The 23,687-nt window shown below is 38.5% G+C and overlaps 1 protein-coding gene across 7 annotated transcripts in view; it reads right to left on the bottom strand.

The window, feature by feature from the left end:
• Nucleotides 1-23,687, bottom strand: part of LOC149565466 (BAG-associated GRAM protein 1-like) — a 290,284-nt gene that overhangs the window by 220,566 nt on the left and 46,031 nt on the right. For all 7 annotated transcript variants that reach the window (XM_089819001.1, XM_089818998.1, XM_089819002.1 and 4 more), the window contains exon 4: nt 10,863-10,938. In XM_089819001.1, coding sequence (XP_089675127.1) covers nt 10,863-10,938 — 76 coding nt within the window. The remainder of the gene's footprint in view (nt 1-10,862; nt 10,939-23,687) is intronic.

Below are 23,687 nucleotides of genomic sequence, written 5' to 3'. Positions count from 1 at the left end.
TGAATTAGATGTATGATATGACAAGACCAAAAGGTGAGGAATCCTGTGCAAACCACTTTGTTGAATAGATCAATGAGGAAAGAGCCCAAAACCATGAAGTTATTATTGAAAGGTTCCGCCTAAAACCCTTCCTCATTTGCAGCACTACTACTATTCATGGGCCTGACTGCCTCACTAATGTTGGTGAAGGTCAAAAGGTGGCAGTGGGGGGAGGGGTGACAACGAAGGAGGGTTGTCCCGAGATATCATAAAGGGTGGAGGTGTTGGAGACTAGTGAGTTGCTATCCAAGGCAAAGGGAAGGGTGGACCTGCACGGAAAAAGGGTGCACCCGAATGCCTTGGGGGACTGAAGGAGGTCTGAAGAGACCCCCTATGATGAGTAATGAAAATACACTTCTTGTAATGGAGGAAGTGGCGATAAGAATATTTCAGCCACATGTAAGAAGTCAAGTGAAGGGTGGAGGCCATGTGTAGAGAGCAGTGGAAGGATTTGCAGTCATCATCATACCATTTGTTCATAGGACACTCATTCTTACAAACAGATAAAGGGGCCCAACAAATGGTGCAGTGGGAGAAAGAGAGGAGGGTAACCTCCCAAATAGAATCTGAAAGGTGGTCGAACAAGGCAGAACTGCTCTTAAGGGTGGAGAAGGAATCAAGGAAAGGAGATGCCTAAGGTGCATGATAAAAAGATCCTAGTCTCTGAGGACAAAACTAAGGGAGATGTAGGGAGGAAGGGGTGGAGAAAGGTGGTGAAGGGTTGCGGGAGTGGGGGGCAGGGAGGTAAGGGTGGAGGCATGATTGGTAAGGCTACGAGTGGCATGGTTAGTGTGGGGAAGACGAGTGATTGTAAAACTATTGACAAAAGTAATAAGAGAGGAACACAAGAGGGCATAATCCATGATGCTCACACCCCCACAATGAGGCCAACAAGTGAACAAACAATTACCCAAGAGGCACAGAATACTATTCAAGATCACTATGTTCGAGGACTCACTTAGTTGGAGTAAATGGTGTTCATACCTCAAAATGGGGCCTGAACCATCAACTGAGGATCTCTGAAGACCCAAGGGGGTCAGATCTAACATAGTGGTGCACATCAAACCCGATAACTTGTCATGGAGAGGGGTCTGCAAATCATTGGTCTGTGTTGAAGTCGCCTGCAATGATGATGTCACCAATCCCAGAAAACCAAGCAATGCTGTCATATAATTCCGTAAAAGGGTCATCCTCATGGCCATTGTGTATTGCATAGTGAGAGGATGTCAACGAAAAGTAACACATGGCAATGTAGATATCCTTGTGACAAGAAGCCCACTAGCAGACATGAACCCACATAAATATAGCAAAATTATTGAAGTGGACCATTGAAGTCAAAATATGAAACCTACTTTTGACAAGGCAAGCTACCCCACCAGAGCCTCTCAACCCCCCCCCCCCCCCCCCAAAAAATTGAGCCTCATATTTGTAGGCTTAAATCCAATGAAAACCAATAACACCAAGAAGAGGTCGAAGGCTCTCATGGGTATTCATGACAAGGAGGTTAGAGAGCCAAATCTTGAAGCAAACTCTGCATGGACCAAAGGTATCCATTGTCGTTCCAATAGATGACATGCAAAGAATCAATATTGTGTTCCTTCATCCTAACCACATTTGTCACCATCATTTAGTAATGGTTGTTGCTTGAAATTTCCAAACTAAAGGGAAGGAATCTGTAACAACTACTTCCTGGTTTCTTATAACTACCCACTTGCCCTCCCGCCACACTTTTGCCACAAGTTCCCAAGAATGTTTTAGTTCTACACCATGTGATCTAGTGAGATCCTCATCCAAGTAAATCTTAGTGGGAAGAGGAAACAAGTTCCTCCTGGCTCTAAGCACTTGAAGGCGATTAGCAAAGGACTAGAAATAGAGGAAAAGAATCCTATTGTAACCAATCCATGCTTTGTCAATGATGATGTCTAAAATATTCAACTAATCACTAAGGAAAGAGTAGCCTGCAATAAGAGGATCGTCCGAAGGGGGAGGGAGACTATAGACTTTCAAGTTTAGCTCGCAATCCCTACTAGTGCACTCCTCAACTAACTTGGCCCAAACCAGTTTCTCAATGCCAGAAAGAAGTTTGAAAATTATTATTATTGTTTGTAGACATTTAAAAGTTTCTTCCAGGAAAATATGTTTCTGACTGTTTGTTTTGGAGTTCTACAATGTCAATTTCTTTGGATGTAACTTGTTTGAATGTTGCCAAATGTTGCTTGATCTCATTATTCTCAACTGAGAATATTTCCAAGTTGTCTGAGACTTTCTATGGGGATGTTTTTATTGCCCAATTATCAATCTCTAATTTGTCCACTATGTCTAATAGTTCCATGAAACCAATGGCATGCCTACTAGCTTATGTTGGTATGTCAAACTTGTTAGAGAGGGTTCATCCACTTCCGAGCCCTCCATCCCTACATAGAGCAACTGGTACATATGAACCAAAGGAGTGCAATCTCACTACAAACTCATTACAATCACTGTGTTCAATCCTAGTGTCTAAAATGGAATCCATTACGACTAATACAACTCCAATGTACAAGCATTATAATCAAACACACAAGTTGTCCCTGCAAGAGTTTGTGAAAACAACGTAATCTATGTGCTCAAAATGGAATTTTTTATTGTTAACACAGGTGAACCTGCAATTCCAATGTTCTAACACTATGATCAAACACATGAACTGCCCCTACAAAAGTTCGTGAAAGCAACTTGAACTCTACATTTAAAATACAATATGTTCCAGCATATAACAATGAGCCTACAACCTCAATGTTCAAACACTGAACAAACACACAAATTGCTCCTATAATAAACTATGGAAAAGGTTCCCTGAATAACTTGAAGCAACACCAAAATGCTCCCAACAACATACAAGCAAACAATATAATGAGGAGAAGGTAGTACCCAGGCAGCAAACACCAGGCAACAAGACCAAGAGAAAACATCTTAAAGGAGTGGAGAATGAAGCAACAAAACCAGTTGTTGGGCACAACATAACCAATAAACCCAACAGAAGTAGACAAACGCCAAGCACGACACGATACTGGAAAAGAAATTGACCAATGGTGAACACAACACACAACCCATGCACAGGAGGAGAGGTGAAAGAGCCAAGAAAGCAGGTTGTACAAATCAAGAAGGCCACATGAAAGCAAACAAGCCAAACACTAGAAACCAGAGGACGACACAAGCGCAAGCAAAACCCCACAAAAGTGAAGCCCTAACGCAAGAAAAATGAAATGGAACATGAAGTCAGCTCCCAACCAAACCACATAACTAGTGTCAGAACCAATCACCATGAGCGTCGAGAGGCTATTCTCATAACAATAGGGAAAATTAAAACTATGTATAGAAATTTAAAATATTCATATGAAATCATGGATGAAGCATGCACTTATACATAATAGAACCTTAAAATATAAGAATTATGCCAAATTTATGTTACTTTAAGAGTCAAACTTGAATTCCCTCTAAAAGTCAAAGTCCCCTAGATGTGTCATGTCCCTAGGACATTTCCAAGACAGGGGCGGCTGGAAAAAATACAAGGACACGTCCACAAGTAATACTACTTAAATGTTATATTACGCGTATATATTCTCTTGAAGAGAATAAGTCCAACTTGAAGATGTTGAAGATGATAGCTGCGATAGAGATCTTTATCAGTGAAAATATGGACGTTATTACTGTTATTGTCATCTTCAACTGAAAAGGTCACTTAAGTTTAATTTGTAATATTAAATGTAAATAACATGTGCCATTCACATGCATTAAGGCATGAATATCCGAAGAGTTATTATTAATTATAGGAGTTATCGAAATCTCAAAAGACCTTCAGTTATAATGTGAAGAGTCTCTCCTATTGTTATATATTCGCATCAAGCAAAGGATATTGTACACTTGAACATTTCATTATCAATAAAGATATATTTTTGTTGTGTGGCTGGGTTTTTTCCCTTCATTCTCGAAGTGTTTTCCCAGGATATTTCTGGTGTTTATTGATTCAATTTTGGGTTCTTCTTATTGTTGTTTATCACCATTGATTTCTGGGCTAAAAACTTAACATGGTATCAGAGCCTAGTTTTGATAACAACATTAAAGAAATTTTTCTTTTCTTTCTTCTAATTTGTGTTTTTAGATTATTTACAGTTGAAAAGAATGATCTATTCAATAGAGGAGTTGTCAGTTCATTGTACCATTGTTTTATGAAGCCTTGAGATTCTGGTTTTGAACTTGTTGCAGTAGCCTCGCTTGTTATTATTTTTTAGTAATATTTCTTGGTCGGTTTCTAGATCATATGATAATGTAGGTGTTGCCATTTTGGTACTATTTTATTTTATTTTATTTTAATCTCTAGCGTCAGCTTTATTGTCATCTCCTCTATCAAACCACAAGTCATATGGGAAGTCAAGGACCTCCGAAATATTTCTAGATGGCATTTGGTTCTAGTATATAGGAGAAAATGCAAGGAAGCACATGCATACCCATTCCGTAGTGAAATCAAGCATCATCTTCCTGTCTTACATCAGTTAATGGAGTCTTCGATTTTTTTATGAGGTTGCATTTTATTTTTTGTTTTTTGTTTGCATCATGAGTATTATATTGATCTCCGTATGAGAAGATCTTGCATGTCGTGAAATTTTGTAGTTGATAGTCTCATAGTGTCATATTTTATTTATAACGCGTTTAATATTTCTTCTTGGCAAGCAATATTGTTGTCATATCTTTTGATTTAGCACTCTAAGCATTTCTAATCTTGGCTTTAGAGATATGTTTTGTCATCCACGATGGAAGAGTGTTGTTGTGGCAATCACTTTTGTTTTCCTTTGTCTTAACATTAAAGATGGAATTTGGCGTGTCCTTATAATCGAGTGCTTTATTGGATGTCATGTTTCTGCATGCACGATGGAGTTTTTATTCCTTCTATCCTTGTTGATAGTGTCGTTCTTGGAGGTGTCCAGTCTTGTTTTGTATATCTTGTAACTGTTGCTCATTAAAATTATCTAGCAACCATTTAGTGCATATTGAAATTAAATTGTTATTATGCCCAACTTGTCCACCACGAGCCCCTCACATGCGTTGCCTTGTGTCTTAAAGTCTTCTGCTTTAGAAAATCTCAAGGCCCCAGAACCGTCAAGAAAAATTCCTCATCAGCTGAGCTATAAGCAATTTATTCAATTCCGTTTGACTAAGTAAGTTTTCCCAACATCGACGTCGTGAAACATCTCTAGAGAGAACAAGTCTTCTAACAATGTGGAGCGATTTAGTGGATATTAGTGCTTTGTGGGATAAATTAGGAGCAGCTTTTAGATTGCCATTATGATTCAGATGGTGATTTCCGACTTGCAGATGATAGTACGAACGGCAGCAATTATGGCCCCAGAGAAAGAACTATACACATTGATTTCAGGAGTTCAACAGTTCGACTCTAATCAATTAGGTTATTAGAAAAAATGGAAGGAGGGTCAAAAGCATTGTACATTGCAGGGGCACTATGTTGCAAAAATTGTGGTATATGGGAAAGGTAAAGTGCAAGATTGTTGCTTCTAAACTGACGTATTGATTCAAATTTGAGAAATAGGCTCTCCTCCATCACGGTGACAGTTGCAATTGAACTTCAAATGGATATTGACGGCTGTTTGAAGATACGATATCATTTTTAAATTGCAGTATGGAGTTAGCTATGAGGAAAATGATAATTTCCAAGACAATTACCAGCTACAAAGAATACCTGAGAACTTTCAATACCAGCTGTAGTAGATACTAAATAAATGAATCATTTCTTGATGAGTTCATATCACAATCGAGATAAGCATTTTATTTTGAGATTGATCATGAATCTAAGTTATTATTCTAACTCTAGAATATATATGATATTTAGTTGAGACTGTGGAATATCATTCTTAAAATAAAAGGTCAGTCATACTGTATGAGATTCATAAAGTTTTATCGTCAATATTGCTCTGGAAATGTTTTCTTACCACATCTGTAAAGAAAGGAAAGGAAGCTGCAACATTATGGTAAAGAGACAAAATTGAATGAGTCCAGTGCATGTATTTTTTTATTTTTCTTACATCATTGGAAATAGTGTAGAGCATGGATCTCAATTTGATTTTGTGAGATTTTTTATTCTAGGATGAAGAAATAAGATGAGGCTTCATTGCATTCAGAGGGAAATGTTATAGCTTCAGAGGGAGATGCTGAGCTATAGAGGGAGGCTTCATAATTAAGAGGGAGTACTAATGGAATCCTCTTCATTCTCATTTATGATCATGATGCTTGTGTTTTTGTAAAATTTGAGACTTAAATGGAACTAAGTCTTTCTTTTTATTTTTCTTATTTCTATTTTTGTGTGAATAAATAAAGATTGTAAGATCAGCTATGATAACTCTTTCACTATGTGATAGTGAACATCATGTTGAGAGAGTCCATGATGTCATCATGTTGAGAGATTCCGTGATGGGAGTTGGATGTCATGTTGAGAGATTCCATGACAGTTCACATTGAGAGTCTGTGAATAAAGGCTTAGCTGTGAGTCTTGCAAATCTTTTCATGTTGAGCGATTCCATGAATGAGTATTTGCTAAAGATTTTCATGTTGAGTGATTCCATGAATATGACTATTCGTTATAGGTTTTCATGTTGAGTGATTCCATGAATATGGATATTTGTTACAGGTTTTCATGTTGAGTGATTCCATGAATATGAGTAATTGTCACAGTTTTTTTAAAGAATCTTATAGGATATATGGGATGAGATTTTATTATTGACATTTTGATTGCAATTTTGTACAATTGTTCAGCTAAAGATCTCTCTCTGGCTAAGGAGTGTTGAAGATGATAGCTGCAATAGAAATCTTTGTCTATGGAAATATGGACGTTATTACAGTTATTGTCATCTTCAGCTAAAAAGGTCACTTAAGTTTAATTTGTAATATTAAATATAAATAACATGTGTCATTCACATGCATTAAGGCATGAATATTTGAAGAGTTATTATTAATTATAGGAGTTATGGGAATCTCAAGATACCTTCGGTTATAATGTGAAGAGTCTCTCCTATTGTTATATATTTGCATCAAGCAAAGGATATTGTACACTTGAACATTTCATTATCAATAAAAATATATTTTTGTTGTGTGGCTGAGTTTTTTCCCTTCATTCTCAAAGGGTTTTCCTAGGATATTTCTGGTGTTTATTGATTTAGTTTTGGGTTCGTCTTATTGTTGTTTATCACCATTGATTTCTGGGCTAAAAACTTAACAGAAGACAAAGATAGTGAGTTAAAATTTATATTTCATGTATATTCTAGGATCATACACCAAAGAATAATTCAAATTTTGTGACTAAAACAAAAAAAAAAATCAGTTTGGCCATGTTGAGCACTGGGACTTGAGTCCAAGTATAGGTCCCCCTAGACTTACTAAGGGTCACTGGGCTCATGGTTCGATAAGTCTCCTCGAGTTTCAAAAATATGACACAGATTGATGATACTAACATTTTAAAGTTATATTTTGATGTATATTTTTTAGTTTTCTCTCTTAAACTAGCCTACAATCTGTTAATATTAAATAAAAAGCTATGCATGTACATTTATGATCATTTATGCCCATATTATCACTTCTGTGGAAAACTCACAAAGCTAAGTTAAACCAAAAAGTATCCCTCTAACACAAGAAGTGAGTACCTAAATGTAGCATATAGGAAAGCAATAGCGCTCTCATGAGCTTAACTCTCTTATACCAACATTATTTTAGGAAGGCACTCATACAAATTCCATATTCTAGCAGGACCATACAAACCTATGAGAGCATCAACAAACTAAGAACTACAAAATCGGCATCCTAAATTTATCTCTTGAGCTTTTCTCCTCCCTCTTGCAACATCCCTCAAAACTGTCACATGAAAAATTAGCTATGTATTTACATTTTAATGCTAAAGGTTAGTGGTTGAGGTTCATCCCAGTTGTATGGAGTCAAAAAGGTAACTAAAAACATCTTTAGGCCATAGGGGACACTATGTAATGTCATTTCCTCATTTCATCATAGCAACCCTCTTGAGCTAATAGTGGATTTGAGGGTCTCAATTGTGGAGTTATTAGGCTTTCCAGTGGCCTATGGTGAGTCTTGGCTCTGTTTTGAGGGACTTACTATTTATGGTAAGTCAACACTTGGATCCAATGAGCTCAATTGAGTGACGCTCTCTGTTTTTATTTCTGGATTCTGGTTTGGGCTCCAAGAATCTTGGAGGGAGCAACTATTTTTAGTAAGTCACCCTGTCAGGTTCATTCATCATTTTTCTTCATCAAGATCACTCCCGCATTGTCAAATTTTGATTCTAATGCTTCTTCAATCATTTTTGCAAGATGGTTCAATTATTATTATTCTAATTCAATTTAAATATGTTGAGGTTGTTATTTACGCTGGTATTGTATGTTGGCCGCCTTAGTGTCATAGCTCATTGGAGTCGGGATGAAAAGTTTTAAATCTTGGGCACAAGAAACAATGTCCTTGCATGTCATAATATCATGAGATGGCTAAAAAGGTTGTATTTGAAAGCCAAAAGGAAATTTAATAAATTATATTATGTGCTTAAATATAAAGCAAAAAGGATTTTAAGCGAAAGGTGTGTAGTTGAAGCTAAGTTGCACAATGGAGATTATAATATGGCTCCCATTATGAGAATTGATCATCTGATTGTCTATTTGGTTTTTGATTGCTCATGAGCGTTGTTGAGTTTTCTGACTTTTTTCAATTCCCTTGCTAAGGTATGAGGGTTTTGGTTCTGAGAAGTGCATAGAGATTCACAGCTGAAGTATTGTGAATTAGTCTGAAGACTGTCCTAGGAATTGTGTGAAAATTGTTGTTGAGGTATAACAATTTGCATTTGCTTCTCCTCTATTTCTACTATAAAGGAGAAGCTGGTTCATGCTGAAGAGATTGATTGGTTTGGGAAAAGTATTTGCTGCTAGCAAACTAATTAAGTGTTTGTGATTCTGGTCTGAATAAATTTGTGGACATTAGTAAGGCTGTCGTCCATACTAAGACAGCATTTTGGTCAAATTGAGGGCTCCAAACAACCAAAGGAGGTCTGCAGTTTCTTTTAATGGGTCTGCATTCTACATTCAAGGGCCTGTGTTCCAAATTTAAGGCCTGTGTTACCTTATTTGTGGCCAGTGATTTGCAATTTGGAGGCCACATCACCTGCTACAGCTCATGTGGTCATCATTTGAGGTTGCAATCAGAATTGGGAAGCTTGCAAGGTGTGTTTAGAGAACTGCGTTTTTGCCGGGCTACGCTGACCATTTGCCAGCCAGTATAACACTTCGAGAAGATTGCAATCTGTGCAAATATCTCCAGGTTCTGTAAAACCCTTTGAGCCAATAGTGAATGGTAAAGAAATCGCAGCTTGTTGTTTCAGCATTAAACTAATATATAGTTTCAAGTTAGTAGATTTTATTTGTGCAAAGCAAATGGAATGTTAATGATGGATGTCTGGAAATGCATGTGGTTGACTAATTCAGATAAGAGCAAACATATATATTCTATAGCATGAGAAAGTATCGGCACATGATTGTCAAGTGTTTGACAAAATGCCTAATTATTGATTACTAAAGAGAATTGGTGTTGTTAAAGTTAAAACTAGCTAAGGGTTATTACAAGCTAGCCATTTCTGGGATAGTCAAAGAATCAAACCTCCCCTGACTGTCCTTAGCCATACCCTAAAGTTCTTAAGGATTTCCTAAAAATATACAAGTACCTAGAACATTTCCTTTATAATTTACTAGATTTGAGAATGGTATGGGGATGTTTCCTACCCATCCCTAAATCCCCAAAATGTCTCCTATAGGGGATAAGATCTAAATTAAGTCAATTCAATGTTTTACCTCAAACAAGACCTTTGTAAGTCAAATGACAAAATATTTCCCAACAAAATTTCTAAATCTTATTTACTTGTGTATAGAAACTTATAAAGTATGGAGTCATGTATGGGACATAGTTATCATAGGTAGCAAGTATTATGATAGGGCCAAAATATTTCCTATTGTAACATGCATGCATGAATTTACACATGTGTACACATATGCATGTATTTATGTATACGTGAATGTAAGTACATATTTTTGTATGCATACATGCATAGATACATACATACAACACCTTTTTGTTTATAAAATAATGTTTTTTGGGGAGCAGCCCTTGGATTCCTGTAGCTTCGCCTGAGGTTTCTCCCAAGAACCCAAGGTGCCCAAGAGGTACCCTATGAAAATCAAGCAAAGAGCTTAGACTTAAAACCAAAACCTAGTAAAATAGTATCAATGCAATGCAATGCACTCTGATCAAGACATTTGATTAGTTTTAGTTGAACATAAAGAAAATTTCTTAGATAAAAGCAACAACTAATATTCAAGTAGATATGCACTCATACCAACCTCAATACAAATTTGCTATGCTCTAAAACGAGAAACTATTGTTATTAATCTTATGGACCACCAAGAAAAAAGTGTTTCAACCTTCAACCAGTCACCCAATATACGATAAAGGCCAAGTAGAATTGGTTCAAACAAAAATTTAGCAATACCGGTTTAGTTCTCATAACAAATTTAAGAAGAAAATGGAACAAAACATTTCATTGTTTTTGGCAGGTTCACGCTGAAATGACTCACCACATGAATGGACAAGCCAATATCTAGACATTGTTGTCTTATTAACCAAGATGCCATGAAAGAATGCAAATTTTGATAGATTTTTTATTAAAAATGTACCAATAATATTAAACTATATATTCATTCCATTTTACATGTCAATAAAAACACCAAATGTACCTGTGCAGGAAGCTCTTCAACATAAAAATCAAATTCCTCTCCCCACAATGGATTTCTTGAACCAGGAACCATGGAACTGCGTGGACAATAGAAGGGTATCAAGAAAAAATATTATCACAAATTCAAGTCAAAGTGAATCTGCATAAAATTGTTATGTGCTTTTCACTATTAATCTGCAAAAGGAATACATAGAAAGCATGACAGCAGTATGACACAGCTGGAACTTTCTTATTAAAACATCAATCTCATAGCATATCACATTTATGGCCATACATAAATAGCAGCCAATTACATTTCCAAGAGACTGAAAACCAGATCTCATTCTTAAAAGAACAAATTCTGTTTCAAGGGAATGATGAGTTCAAGAGTACAATATAGATCACCTGCAATTAGTGGTCATTCTCTTAAAAAACAGTTTCTTGAAAGAGTTGTTCAAGCCTTCAAGGTAAAGCTGAAATATTTTATTGCATGTATTTTAACTCATGCAGATGACATTAAATTAAATCTTGTAAAATAGGAGAAAAAAATCAAACATGAAAATGTATGATACTAGATCTGGACACGTCTTAAATGAGTGATTTCATCACACGTGCATCTGAAATTACTGTTTTGCAAGTGGTTGTCAAGTCTCTTGCAAAATATTTAGCTAACAGATTTGACAATAAAATTCCATATTGTTGAACCACGATGGAGATTGGCAATGGTTAGTATTATTTCTGCTTCATTGGTGTCCAATTATTTAAATTGCAGGAGTTTACTCCATAAAGCTTCTATTTTTTTGTATATGTGCTAGGATAAATTTGCCCCAAGAGTAAGGTTTTGTAATTGGACATCTTTAACATTGGCTCCTTGTGTTTTTCATATTATTTTATCCTTTGCAATTAACAGTATTTTCTTATGTCTGTTGGAACCTTGCCATAAAAATTTCTTTGAGTTGTGATTAACATTTAATGTGTTCTTTTTGGTAGTTCTAAGCATGATAAGGTATAGACAGGAACTACTTCTATCATAGATTTTGGCAATGTGATACATCCTGCAATGGACACCATTTCCTATTTTTTGATGATTTTTTCTAATGTTGCATTCCACAAATCTCCTTTAGTTGCTCCACTGAACAGTGGTATACCTAAATATTTTGAAGGTAATTTTCCTCAGTTCAATCCCAGCATTAGTTTTATTCTACGTTGTATTCCTTTTGGTGTTTTATTCTACGCTGTATTCCTTTTGGTGTATGGAAGAAGAATCTGCTCGACTTATTCCCATTTATTGTTTGACCCAACATCTCTAAGTAATCTTTTAGTTGGTGTATGCTTTCCCCTTCTGCAATGATGGATTATCTGTGTAACAAGGTATCATCAGAAAACATTTCATGTGAAAAGGGGATAAGTTCTTGTAGAATTTTGATTCCTTTCCACGAGTCGTGCACTTTTTGTCTATTTATTTCTCTACTTGCTGCTGCAGCCATGATAACAAATACAAACGGGGATAGAAGATCCCCTTATGTCAATCCTTTGGCTCCTTTGAAGAAACCATGAGGGGATCCATTTATAATAATTGAGTATCTAAGCGTTGAGATGCAATCATAAACGCTCTTTTTTTTTAAGACTAAAACCAAATTTTTGCTTGATTTGAATAAGAAAACGCCATTTTATCTTTATCATATGCTTTATTGATGTCTATTTTAATGATCATACCTTTGAGATTTGATTTCCAAATTGAGTGCACCACTTCACGCGATATTATGATGTCATCTACAATGTTTCACCTGAGTACAAAGACACTATGTTCCTCAAATATTAGCTTTGATAATACTTGTGATATTGTTATCAAGATTTAACTGTGTGATTTTTAAGTCAAACTCATTGACCTATATTTCATGAGTAGTGATTCAACATGAATCCATCTTTCATGAGAATAAATGGAACACTTAGAACTCATTGGATCTAGGTGATGCTCACAGGGGTGAAGCACCAGGACTTCCCGAGAGATCACCCATCCCAATACTACTCTAGCCTGAGCGCACTTAACTACAAAGTTTCCTCCATGGTTAAACCCAAAGCTTGCAACCCCATTTGCAAAACCTTCACCAAGTGTTGTGCCTTATGAACCATTCATTAGAAAGCCCCTTAAGCTCATCAATTGATAAGTAGGAGATAATTTCCACAGCAAGTCAAATTGTGATATTGTTATTAGGATTTAACTATGTGATTTTTGAGTCAAACTCATTGACCCATATTTCATGAGTAGTGATTCAACATGAATCCATCTCTCATGAGAATAAATGAAAACCTTCTTCTGCCACCACAAGTATCCTTGGGAAAAAAAATCCTCAAAAGATCTTGCAAAAACCCTACCCGCAGAGAGAAAAATATCCGAGGGAGCCCTACACGCGGAAAAACCAACCCGCATGAGATCTCCAGATGCCTACCTGCCTCCAATCGATCCAAAGCGGAAAATCCTCTCCCAAAAGCAAAAATCCACACAGCTCCCAGCTACAAATCCAATCCCATGACTTCATAGACGTGCCAGGTCCAAATCCCAGCCAAAAAATAGAAGCTTCTCATACCCCTTCCCAATCTCACGCCTACAACCAGTTGGGTCACAAATCAAAAACTTCTCCAAATCTACTTTTCAATTATGCCAACTCACATGGGCGCGACAAGTGCAAATCCCACATCTTCAATATGTGATGCAGCTTCCAAGTTAACCCGGCAAATTCATGGACTGCTCTCATGACTGGCTCCCTAAATCTTGTCCCAGTTCTTCAACATTCCACCAACTATAGGCCACGGGTTTGAAGCACAAATCAAGGTGACTCAAACTTCCCTACAAATCACAAGCTCAATAGCCGGAAATGGTCTCCACACGCGGAAAAGGAAATGTGAATTTGTTAACTCTGGCGAACAAAACAATCCACGGCCTAGCCAAGTAGAAAATAGTCTCCGTAGAGGAAAAAGGGTCCGCAGAAGTGTGGAAAGACTCTGTGGAAACGCAGAAGAGTGCGCGGAAAGAGAAGACGGAAAAGACAAGGAGTCCACAGAGAGAACAGTGCGGAAAGACAAAGTCCGCAGTTGAAAAAAACCTCTGCGGGAAGAGAAAAATTACATCGTGGAAGAACACGCAGGAGACCTCCCATGGACAACTTCCTGCGTAACATGTGTCTGCGAAACCGTCTGCCCATGGAACATAGATCCGCAAGAGAGGCTGCCCATGGCCCTTCAAATTTATTTTTTTTTTTATTTTTTCAAATTAAAAAAAATACAACTGCTCAATTTTCACTCCCGACCTCGCCAACCTGTGATGACAAGGGAGACTGTCGGGCTTGGTCATTCTGCAACGACGACAAGCTCTTCCTTGTATAGTATATCCTCAATTTCGATCCGTTGACTGCTTGAGGCACTTCTTGCCCGTCCAAGGTCCACAATTTTATTGTTCCATTGTCGCCGACATCCCGGATCCGGTATGGTCCAATCCATGTGACCTTAAACTTTCCTGGTTTGATTTCATTTCGACCGTCATACTTGAGTACCAACTGCCCTGGCTAAAACCTGTTGAGTTTGAGATGCTTGTCATGCCATGCCTTACGTTTGTTCTGTGTCACCTCCGTCACCCACTGTGCCTGCATTTGTCGCGCATCTAGATTATTTCCTTACTGTCGATATCCTTCAACTAATTTAATGGTGCGATGCATTCTTTTCTTTCTATGCGGTTCGTTCACCGTGTACTGGATGGTGGGATCTTTCTTTTTTTTGGGTTTGGACTGTATGTTCTTCTCCTCAACTTCAACCATAACCGCCTTTCCTTCTTCCACTTCTCTATATTCTTCTGGACATTCATTTTCCTCTATTTTCTCACCTTCATCGACCCTTAACATATTACAACTCAGAAACAATTCGTAGTCTTCTATCTGCCAGTGGAGAAGGCCATTCACCGAGTCTAGGTTGTCGCCATTCAATCCTCCTTCTAGTGTCAATACTCCTTCGTCCAATTCTATTCTCCTCTTTCCTTCGTCGTCACTTTCGCCTTCACCTTTTGAATCTGACGATGCTACCTCCTCACCTACCATTTGTGTGTGCAAGTCAATTATGAATCGTTTGCCTCCCCGCTCCATTGATAGGGTATTTTGTTTCCAATCATGTTTTACTTTTTCTTGCACCAACCAATTCTGTCCCAGAATAGCATCATATCCTTTTCTTCTCAATGGAATGACCACAAAGTCCAATAAAAATGGCTGTGTTACAATAGTTACCGGTTGCGCCCTTAAGGTTCTCAACAGCTTGATCCCATGCTGGTCTGCCGTGAGCAACTAGAATGTAAGTGGCCACAACATCGACTTTCCCAACTTCTTCCAGGTATCCTCTGGTAACACATTCACACCGGACCCTCCATCAACAATTGTGTTTTTCAGAACCAGTGTAACGAGACTCGGACTCGGCAAGGGTAACTTGACTCGTGACCCGGCTCGGCAGTGACTCGGCGGTGACTCGGCAAAGTGAAAAAATCTCAAAATTTTGAGATTTTTTAGGATTTAAAGAACATTCCATGCACCCATTATTGAATAAAGCGTAAAGAGACAATAACATCATTAAATAAAAGATAATTTGATCATAACGCACATGCCACATACTTAAAGTTAAAAACTTAAAACTTAAAAGTCAAACATCGATTACATATGTACAATACTACAAAGTTACAAACTTACAAAGGTAAATTGCTAAAAGTAAATACTGTATTACTAGTAATTAAAGTCAAACTAAGATAAATCCATGCAAACCATCAAAATGTATATGTATTATCATTTATGCATTATGAAATCCAACACATCACTATAGACTGTTATGGGAGCCCTTTTAGGGTTATATGAGTTGTTTACCGCATAGGGTAAGAAGTTAACACATGTATAACACGATTCAATTCAGAACAGGTACTTTATTCATGTATGCACTTGCAGATTACAATCCGATTCCAATGACTACAATGATCTATCGATTCTAACTAATGATTCCAAAGTCCATCTCAGACATGTACATATACCTTTCCGAAGGGGTGACTCAAGCGTCACATGCCCGTTCGGATACTAATCTACCCGTCGGCTACACTATACATTTTACCGACAACATCATCCCCCCACAAAAGACAGGTCATCTCCAGACGACAATTACACAATATCTGAGACAAATTAACAACAAAATATATTAATTGACTAACTACAACAAGATAGATCTGTTTCTGTCGCATCACTTTCACATTCATCCCATGCCTGCACCAAACTGGTCTCCAAACCACGTTGCATCTATAGCCTCTGCTAACACAATATTATCTCCTTAGCTGACCTTGATAGCCACCCATGCTGCTTTCTCTGTTTCCAACTCTTCGGTACCCTGAGCCAAGTGTCGTTGCACTGCCTCCAACTGGATGATCAGCTCCTCCTGAGCTCTCTACGCATCCACCAAGACAGCCTCACGGGCAACACCTACTCTCAGCGTCTCTAGTACACAGACACTCCATGCCTTCAGCAGCTCCAATTCTTCTCAACTAGTCAAACTCCCATGACTGATTCAATTTGTCGTCGTTTTTTTTTTTTTTTTTTTTGCTCTTCCACTTCCTCTTTCCTGTAGACTTGCTTTGTGAATCGACTACAGCAATTCCTCTTCCTTTCCTGATACCCTTTGTCTCTGAAATGTAAAAAAAAATGTATTTTAAAGGCCCGATTTCAAGCCTGTCGTGGCCGAGTCAAGGAGGCCGGGTCACGCGAGTCACTCCTCGTGACTCGTCGCTCGCGGGTCACGAGTCATTGTGACTCGGCGAGGTCAGCGCGGCTCGCTGACTCGCATGACTCACCGCGAGTCACGTTACCCTAGTCAGAACATTTCCCAAAATCCCCATCTCGACAACCGTCGGATGCCTTCCCGTTGTGAGTGCCAAAAGCATTGGGTCTGTTGTCATCACTTCACTACTGTCCCTTCCTGTGTCCTTCGTTTCTTTCGAAAACGGTGTATGATTCAGAATGGCCGTCCTTAACTAGGGCATTGTAAGAAGGTCACTTATCTTGACCGATGCCTCTGTTTGTAAGATCTGTCGTACAATGTTTTGTTCCGCGGAGTTCCTTGTCGACGTGTCGGTGATGTCTTTCAACTGCGATGTCTTCGCCTGGGATGCCTTTTCAATTTCCGCCCGCGCTTCCCCCAATTTCCTCTTTTTTTCCGCCAGGTCCGAGTACTCTTTTACTTGCCTCCGTGTAATCACCAACACCTCTTCTTCAACTGTCCCGACAGTGATCAAGTTGACTCCAAATTTTGGGCACTTGGCATCTTCATGATCGCCAGGTCCGCACCATCTGCATAATAGTTTGAGTGTATTCACCATTGGACACTCCCGGGCAAAGTGCCCCCACAAATTACATGCTCAACATTGTACAATCGGTCGTCCGTTCGCATCATATTGGATTCGACTTCAGCTACCATTGTTATTGTTATTGTTATTGTTCGCATTGTTATTGTTTTGCCCTCTGCTATTATTCCTTTACCCACCCGAAGTGGCACCATCAATGTTTGCATTTTCGTTCCCTTTGGACGTGGAAGCTGCCTGTGTAAGAAGCACTTGCGGAGATCCTCTGGTTTTCATATTAAAGGGGCATTCCTTTGTTGAATGGCCCATGATTTGACAAATGTCGCAGAATTGGTTCTTTGGACAAGATCCTTTAGTATGACCGTCGGTTTTACACTCTGTGCACCACAGCTCACTGCTCTTTGTCTCTTTCTGCATATTTTTAAACTCCATCATGTGGATCATGTCCTTCTATAGGGCGCGGACCTTCTCGCTACTGCCTTCATCGTCACTGCTATCTTCTTCAGAAGGCTCGTCATCATCAGAATCAGATGAGCTAGTCGTCTTCTTCTTGTTTGTCTTCTGCTCACTTTCAACGTTCAATGCTCTGTTATAAGCTTCCGTGTATGACGACGGCGGCACAATTTTTATTTTCTTCCGTAACTTCGAGCGTAGACCTTCAATGAACCACCTTTTTGTAATCCATCAACTGGCTTATTCTCCATTTTGTTGATCAAGTCCTTCAACTTCCTGGCATAGACTCGGACTATTTCATTTTTTCCTTGTCTTGTATTGTATATTTCTGCTACAATTTCGTTGTTGTCACGGAGTAGTTGAAATTCCGCCATAAACTCCTTAAGGTCATCCCAGGTGGTTAGGTTCTGGGGATCTGCATCGGCAAACCAGTCAATTACCACACCCCGTAAAGTGGCCGGAAACTGTCAAACCCATTCGTTTGTATCAGTTATGCCATTTGCTCTCCAAATTGTCTCACATGGTTTACAGTGTCGAATGGGATCAGCCGTAGCATCGCCATCGAACTTCAGCAATTTTTCTTTTGGTCCTGCCATCACAATTGGTTTTTGTAAATAGGCGTTGCTTGGTCCTGCAACACTGGCGCTGTTCACTCCCACACCGGCCATTTGTAATCCCACACCAGCAAACTGCTCTCCCACACCGGCAGACTACACTCCCACACCGGCGGTCCGCACTCCCACACCGGCGGACTGTTCTCCCACACCGGCGGACTACAGTCCCACACCGGTGGTCTGCTCTCCCACACCGGTGGACTGTTCTTCCACGGTCTCAACAGCTGCGAACCTTGGTGAAGAAGGATCTTCTGAAGTTGTCTCCCACAGAAGTGTATCTCAAACGAAGAGTTCACTCCACGCTCATGCTCCCTCGACACTCCGAGCCGTGCGAGTCAATGCTCTCCCGTCTGGATTCTCTTCCCTCAGCGAACACAAATTCAAAAACTCCTCCCGTGCTTCTTCCACCAATTCCACCCGCTGCCAAGTTTCCTTCAATAATTCTTCCGTAGTCTGGTTTCCATCGGCAATCTTCTGAAATCTCCTTTGGCGTTCGGCTTGCTGTGCCAGAATTAAATTCTCTTGCGCAGTACGGATTCCATCTTTTCCTTGACCTTATTGCAATCCTTGTTAAGCTAATTTGGCATTAATCATCATTCCTCCCACCTTCCATGTTCAGAGGGCAACGGCGCCAAATGTTTACCACATAGGTTAATTAAGTAGTGCACACAGATAATGAACAAGAACAGCAGCAACAGTATTCCTTTATTCGCATATGCCAAAACATTACATTATGCTTGATAAGATGATTTACAATGTACCCAGATGGGATATAAATACTATCAAATCAAATCCAGAAGCAAAATTTGAAAGTCTAATGGATTGTGGAAACCTAATCAAATTGATATAAATACTATCCGCTGAACCTTCCCGAAGGAGGCCGTCGGCCACATAATATGTCCGCTACAAACTATTTACCGACGACGTCGGCTACAAAGTACAAAATCACTGACGACAACCAAGTCGGCTACACAGTTTCTAGCAACGAGCAAATGTTATAAAAATTGATGTTCTGGAGGGCCATTACACAAAGTACTTGGTAAATATCATGTGACTTGATGTTTTGGAGGGCCAATACTCGGTACTTTGTGAACATCTTGCATCTCGACATTCTAGAAGGCCATTACTCAGAGTATTTGGTGAATATTATTGATGTTCTGGGAGACCAATACTTATGATATCAGATGTGATATCAAACCTTATTTGAGTACTTGGTGAATATCATGTGTTGATATTCCAGGAGATCAATACTCATGATATCATATGTGAAATCAAAATGTTACAGTATTTGGTGAATATCATGTGCTGATATTTTGGAAGACCAATACTCTTGATATCACATGTGATGTCAAAATGGTGGATATCTTCTGATCAAAGATGTCCTTAAAATTTGTCATCTGTACTATTACCAATGGTGTAATATCTATCTTGTGTTTATCTTCCCTAGCCAAGAGGTAGTGTTGATGTTTGGTAGCTTCTATCAAATAAATCTATATACAATTATATATGAGATATAACTTATATATGCATGTTCATCATATATGAGAAATAAGTTTATATGAGACATGTCCCTTTACTTATTCTCAATTTAAATAAAGGGTCACTGTCATTTGGAAAACACATATCAAATATTATGGTAGTGGTTAGTACATTTGCAGCGATCCAAGAATCAACAGGTTTCACTAAACCTAGGTAGATAAACCTTCCTTAAAACCTTATGACTTTGATTCAAGGCTTTTCTATAGCGAATTTAATCTTTGTGAATTCTTTAAGTTGGAAAAATCTTTAAACATGGTAAAAACAAACTTGAATGCTTGAAATGATTAAATATTTGTATAAGATTTATCAATAATTGAGTTGATGCTTGCAAGGAGATACAAAAAAGAACTATTGACTTCAACCATAAGTCCAATAATTGTATTTCAATGATTTCAAAGACCAGTGCCTTGTTTATTCGAGAAATAGAGTTTACCACATTGAAGATTACTATGTACAACTTTATGAGACAATATACTTTAAAATATCATCAATTATTTGTGTTTTAAATGCAGAAGACAAATCACCTATGCATTTCGAAGCTAGTCCAAAATGATTCTAAATTCTTTAGTAGGAAGCCCAATTAGACAAAGATGAGGAAACACACATATTTCACACTATCCCTAATTATCAAACAAAGAATTCTATGACAAATCTAACACATGAGCATTGTTGGACATAATCCAATAATCGCCTTATTGATTACAAAGGACAAAAAAAATTGTAAATTTATTTCTCTACAAGGAACTTTATATATTAGTACAATATAATATATCTGTCTATATTAAAAGCCATGCCTTCCCATTTGTAGTCTTCCTTACAAGGTCTGAATTTTTTTATAAGAATTGTATTGCTTGTTCTTGTTGCTTATGAAATATTCTTCATTTATATATTTTGCATGAGAAAATGTGATATTTCAAAATCATAAAGTTATGTCTCTTCAATAATAATACACCTTTGATTTTTAAGCATATTAACAAATAACTCCATTTTATTAATTACACATCTTTATATTCTTTCAAACTAGTGCTAATTCAATATTTTTTAGAAGTTGTGGCTTTGTCTTGATTTATATCTCTAACATTTCTCCAACCGTCGAACCATGCTAGTTTATTTTCTATGCTCAATATGTTCGCGACAACTACTCTACGCATGTATAGGATAAAAATTTCATACATTCCTTGGCTTCACATAATGACACTTAGACGGCGTTGTGGAAAGAATTATCTAATGTATGAGATGCTATATGTTAGTGAACAATTTTTCCCTCTTAAAATGAAGTATAAAAGGTAATGAACAAGAAAAAGTTCCACAACAATTGAGTTCCTTAGATTAAACTCTCTCTGTTTTGAGGCACAGCTCCCTTTGTATTTGCGATTTTGCTCTGAGGAGCAATTCTGGTGTTTACCATACGGGTAAATAGATTAATGCACACAGACAATAGAACAGAACAGCAGTACTCCTTTTATTATTCGCATATGTCAAAGACATTACATTATCCTTCTCATGATGATTTACAATGATCCCAGATAGAGTATATATACTTCCCGCTAAACCTTCCCAAAAAGGTCCATCGACTACATGACAATGCTAATCTACCCGTCGGCTACACAATATCTACCAACAAACCCTAGAGCCTAGCTATTGGGATGCAAACCCCAATAGATGGTTTCAGCAACATTCTACAACATTGTTTCAGTAGTTAACAAAGATTGTTAAGTTCAACGTTTGGGGGTGCTTGCGCATTGCACGTTGAGGGTCTTGTTTGGCACATTGAGATCTTCTTGCTGCCTTGGCGTGACTATAGAAGCCATACGGATGCCTTTCAACTGGCACGTCATTTGTTGGTTGGATTACGTCAGCCATCTCTACCCTTGTCGTGTGTGGCTGGTCCATTCTTGCAGCTGGCGTCTTCATTCCTTGTTTGTAAACACCTCTGCTGGCATACTGATTACATATCTTGCTTGGTGCGATTTGTAGCTATTATGGTTGGCTAAATATTATCTTATTTGTTGTTGTTAATTATTGTTTTACTTATATCTGGAAAATACAAAAAAGAAGAAACAATATTTCTACAACTTCTGTCTAATTCTCTAACACCACAAGAAAAGCACAGGAAAATCTATTATTTTAATTAAAATCTACAGAATTTCAATGAAAGGATCCTTTTGGGATCTTTCAGTGGTATCAGAGCCTAAATCTTGCCAACCTATAGGGTTTCCGTGAAATTATCACAAGTTACAAAAAAGGGTTTGATAATTCATTTCAGCATTTGACATCTATTTTTATATATCTTCTATGCATCCTGGTGGAGAAATACATAGGCTTTATGAGCGTAGGAGAAACTAGTGGTGAGCAGAGACCGCTAGAGATGCAAAGAAACCAACTATGGGTGAGGCACAGGGTGTTGCTGGTGACAGCAAGCCTACAAAGGCGAAGAAGAGAGAGTTCGTGAGAACTCTGATTGTTTCACAACCCAGGATAGTCCAAACATTGGACAAATTACAAGATACCCTGGAGCAGATGGAATTGGATAGGTGTGGAGGTAGACAAGAAAGACAAGGAAGGAACAGGTCAGTTTCCCTTACGGGAAGCCAATGCAGTCATTGATCCCATGACTCAACAGGGAGCTCCCTTCATTCCCATAGGCAGGAACTTCCACGTATTACTACTCTGAATAGACCATTATTGCCTCAGTTTGGGCAAGTTGAGCAGCCGACACAAATGGAGCCACTTGAGGTTGGATTCCAGGATTAGTCATGGCAGCTACAGTTGAGTGAGAGCCCTACCCCAGAGATTAGGGATGTTTTTCCTTTTCCACAGTATTGTGAATAGCGGAGGGATAAAACCAGGTTCAAAGGAGATAGGGGCTATAGACCACAGCAGAACAATGACCTCAATAGAGTCACTAGGAAGATCACACTGGCTACCTATGATGGAACGGGTGATACGAGTGCACGAGCTTGGGTGCACAAGCTGGATATCTATTTATCATTGAGACCTATGCCTAAGAGAAAGGCTATACAGTTTGCTGTTTTGCATTTAAACGGGGTTGCCTATGATTGGTGGCACCCTGGATTGGTCATCTAGGATCACACCATGGTTCACTTCTATGTTCAATTCATTGAGCAGCTCATTGCTAGGCTTGATTGTAAAGAAATAGAGCTTTACTACCGGGAGTTGGCACATATTAGGCAGACAGGGAACGTGGAGTCTTTTGTGAATGAGTTCCAGTGTATTGCAGTCATGGTTTCGAACATGTCTCATAGTTGTTGTGTGATGTTGTTCATAGAGGGTTTGCAGGATGAACTGATGGGGTTGGTACGAGCATTCAGGCCAACCACCTCAAAGAGGCCATTGATCTTACACTTAGACTGGACACCCCTCCTACTTATCAAACAGATAAGAAACCTTTCAAGGATTCTCAACCTCCCTAGAAGGCCAACACTTCCCAGGACAAAGGGGAACCACCTTCTAGATCACCAAGGGTGGACCAGGAGTCGAGGAATGAGTTAAGGAGGAAGAAACTATGCTTCTCCTGTAAGGAGCCATGGGGCCTAGACATTTTTGCCTTGGTAAAGCCAAGGTTCATTTGATAGAGGTGACATCTAAGATAACTGATGAGGAGATACCTGATACTGATACTCAAGATAGTTCGAAGGAGGTTGAGCAGGAACACCCACAGTTAGAGCTAGACACTACGAAGCCTTTGGTGTCAGCTAAAGTGACTATGGCCACTCTCTCCAATTATCCCAAATTTCATACATTTCATTTGAAAGGTACATTGAGAGGCTAGGGAGTTATGAGCTTAGTAGACACAGGTACCACGCACAACTTTATTGACCAAAAGCTAGTTGATAGGCATGGATTCCAA

The sequence above is a fragment of the Cupressus sempervirens genome, chromosome 3 (genome assembly GCF_028749045.1).
Source record: "Cupressus sempervirens isolate cs-2001-9-10 chromosome 3, ASM2874904v1, whole genome shotgun sequence".
NCBI classification, from domain to species: Eukaryota; Viridiplantae; Streptophyta; class Pinopsida; order Cupressales; family Cupressaceae; genus Cupressus; species Cupressus sempervirens.
This window is presented reverse-complemented; position numbering and strand designations above follow the sequence as displayed.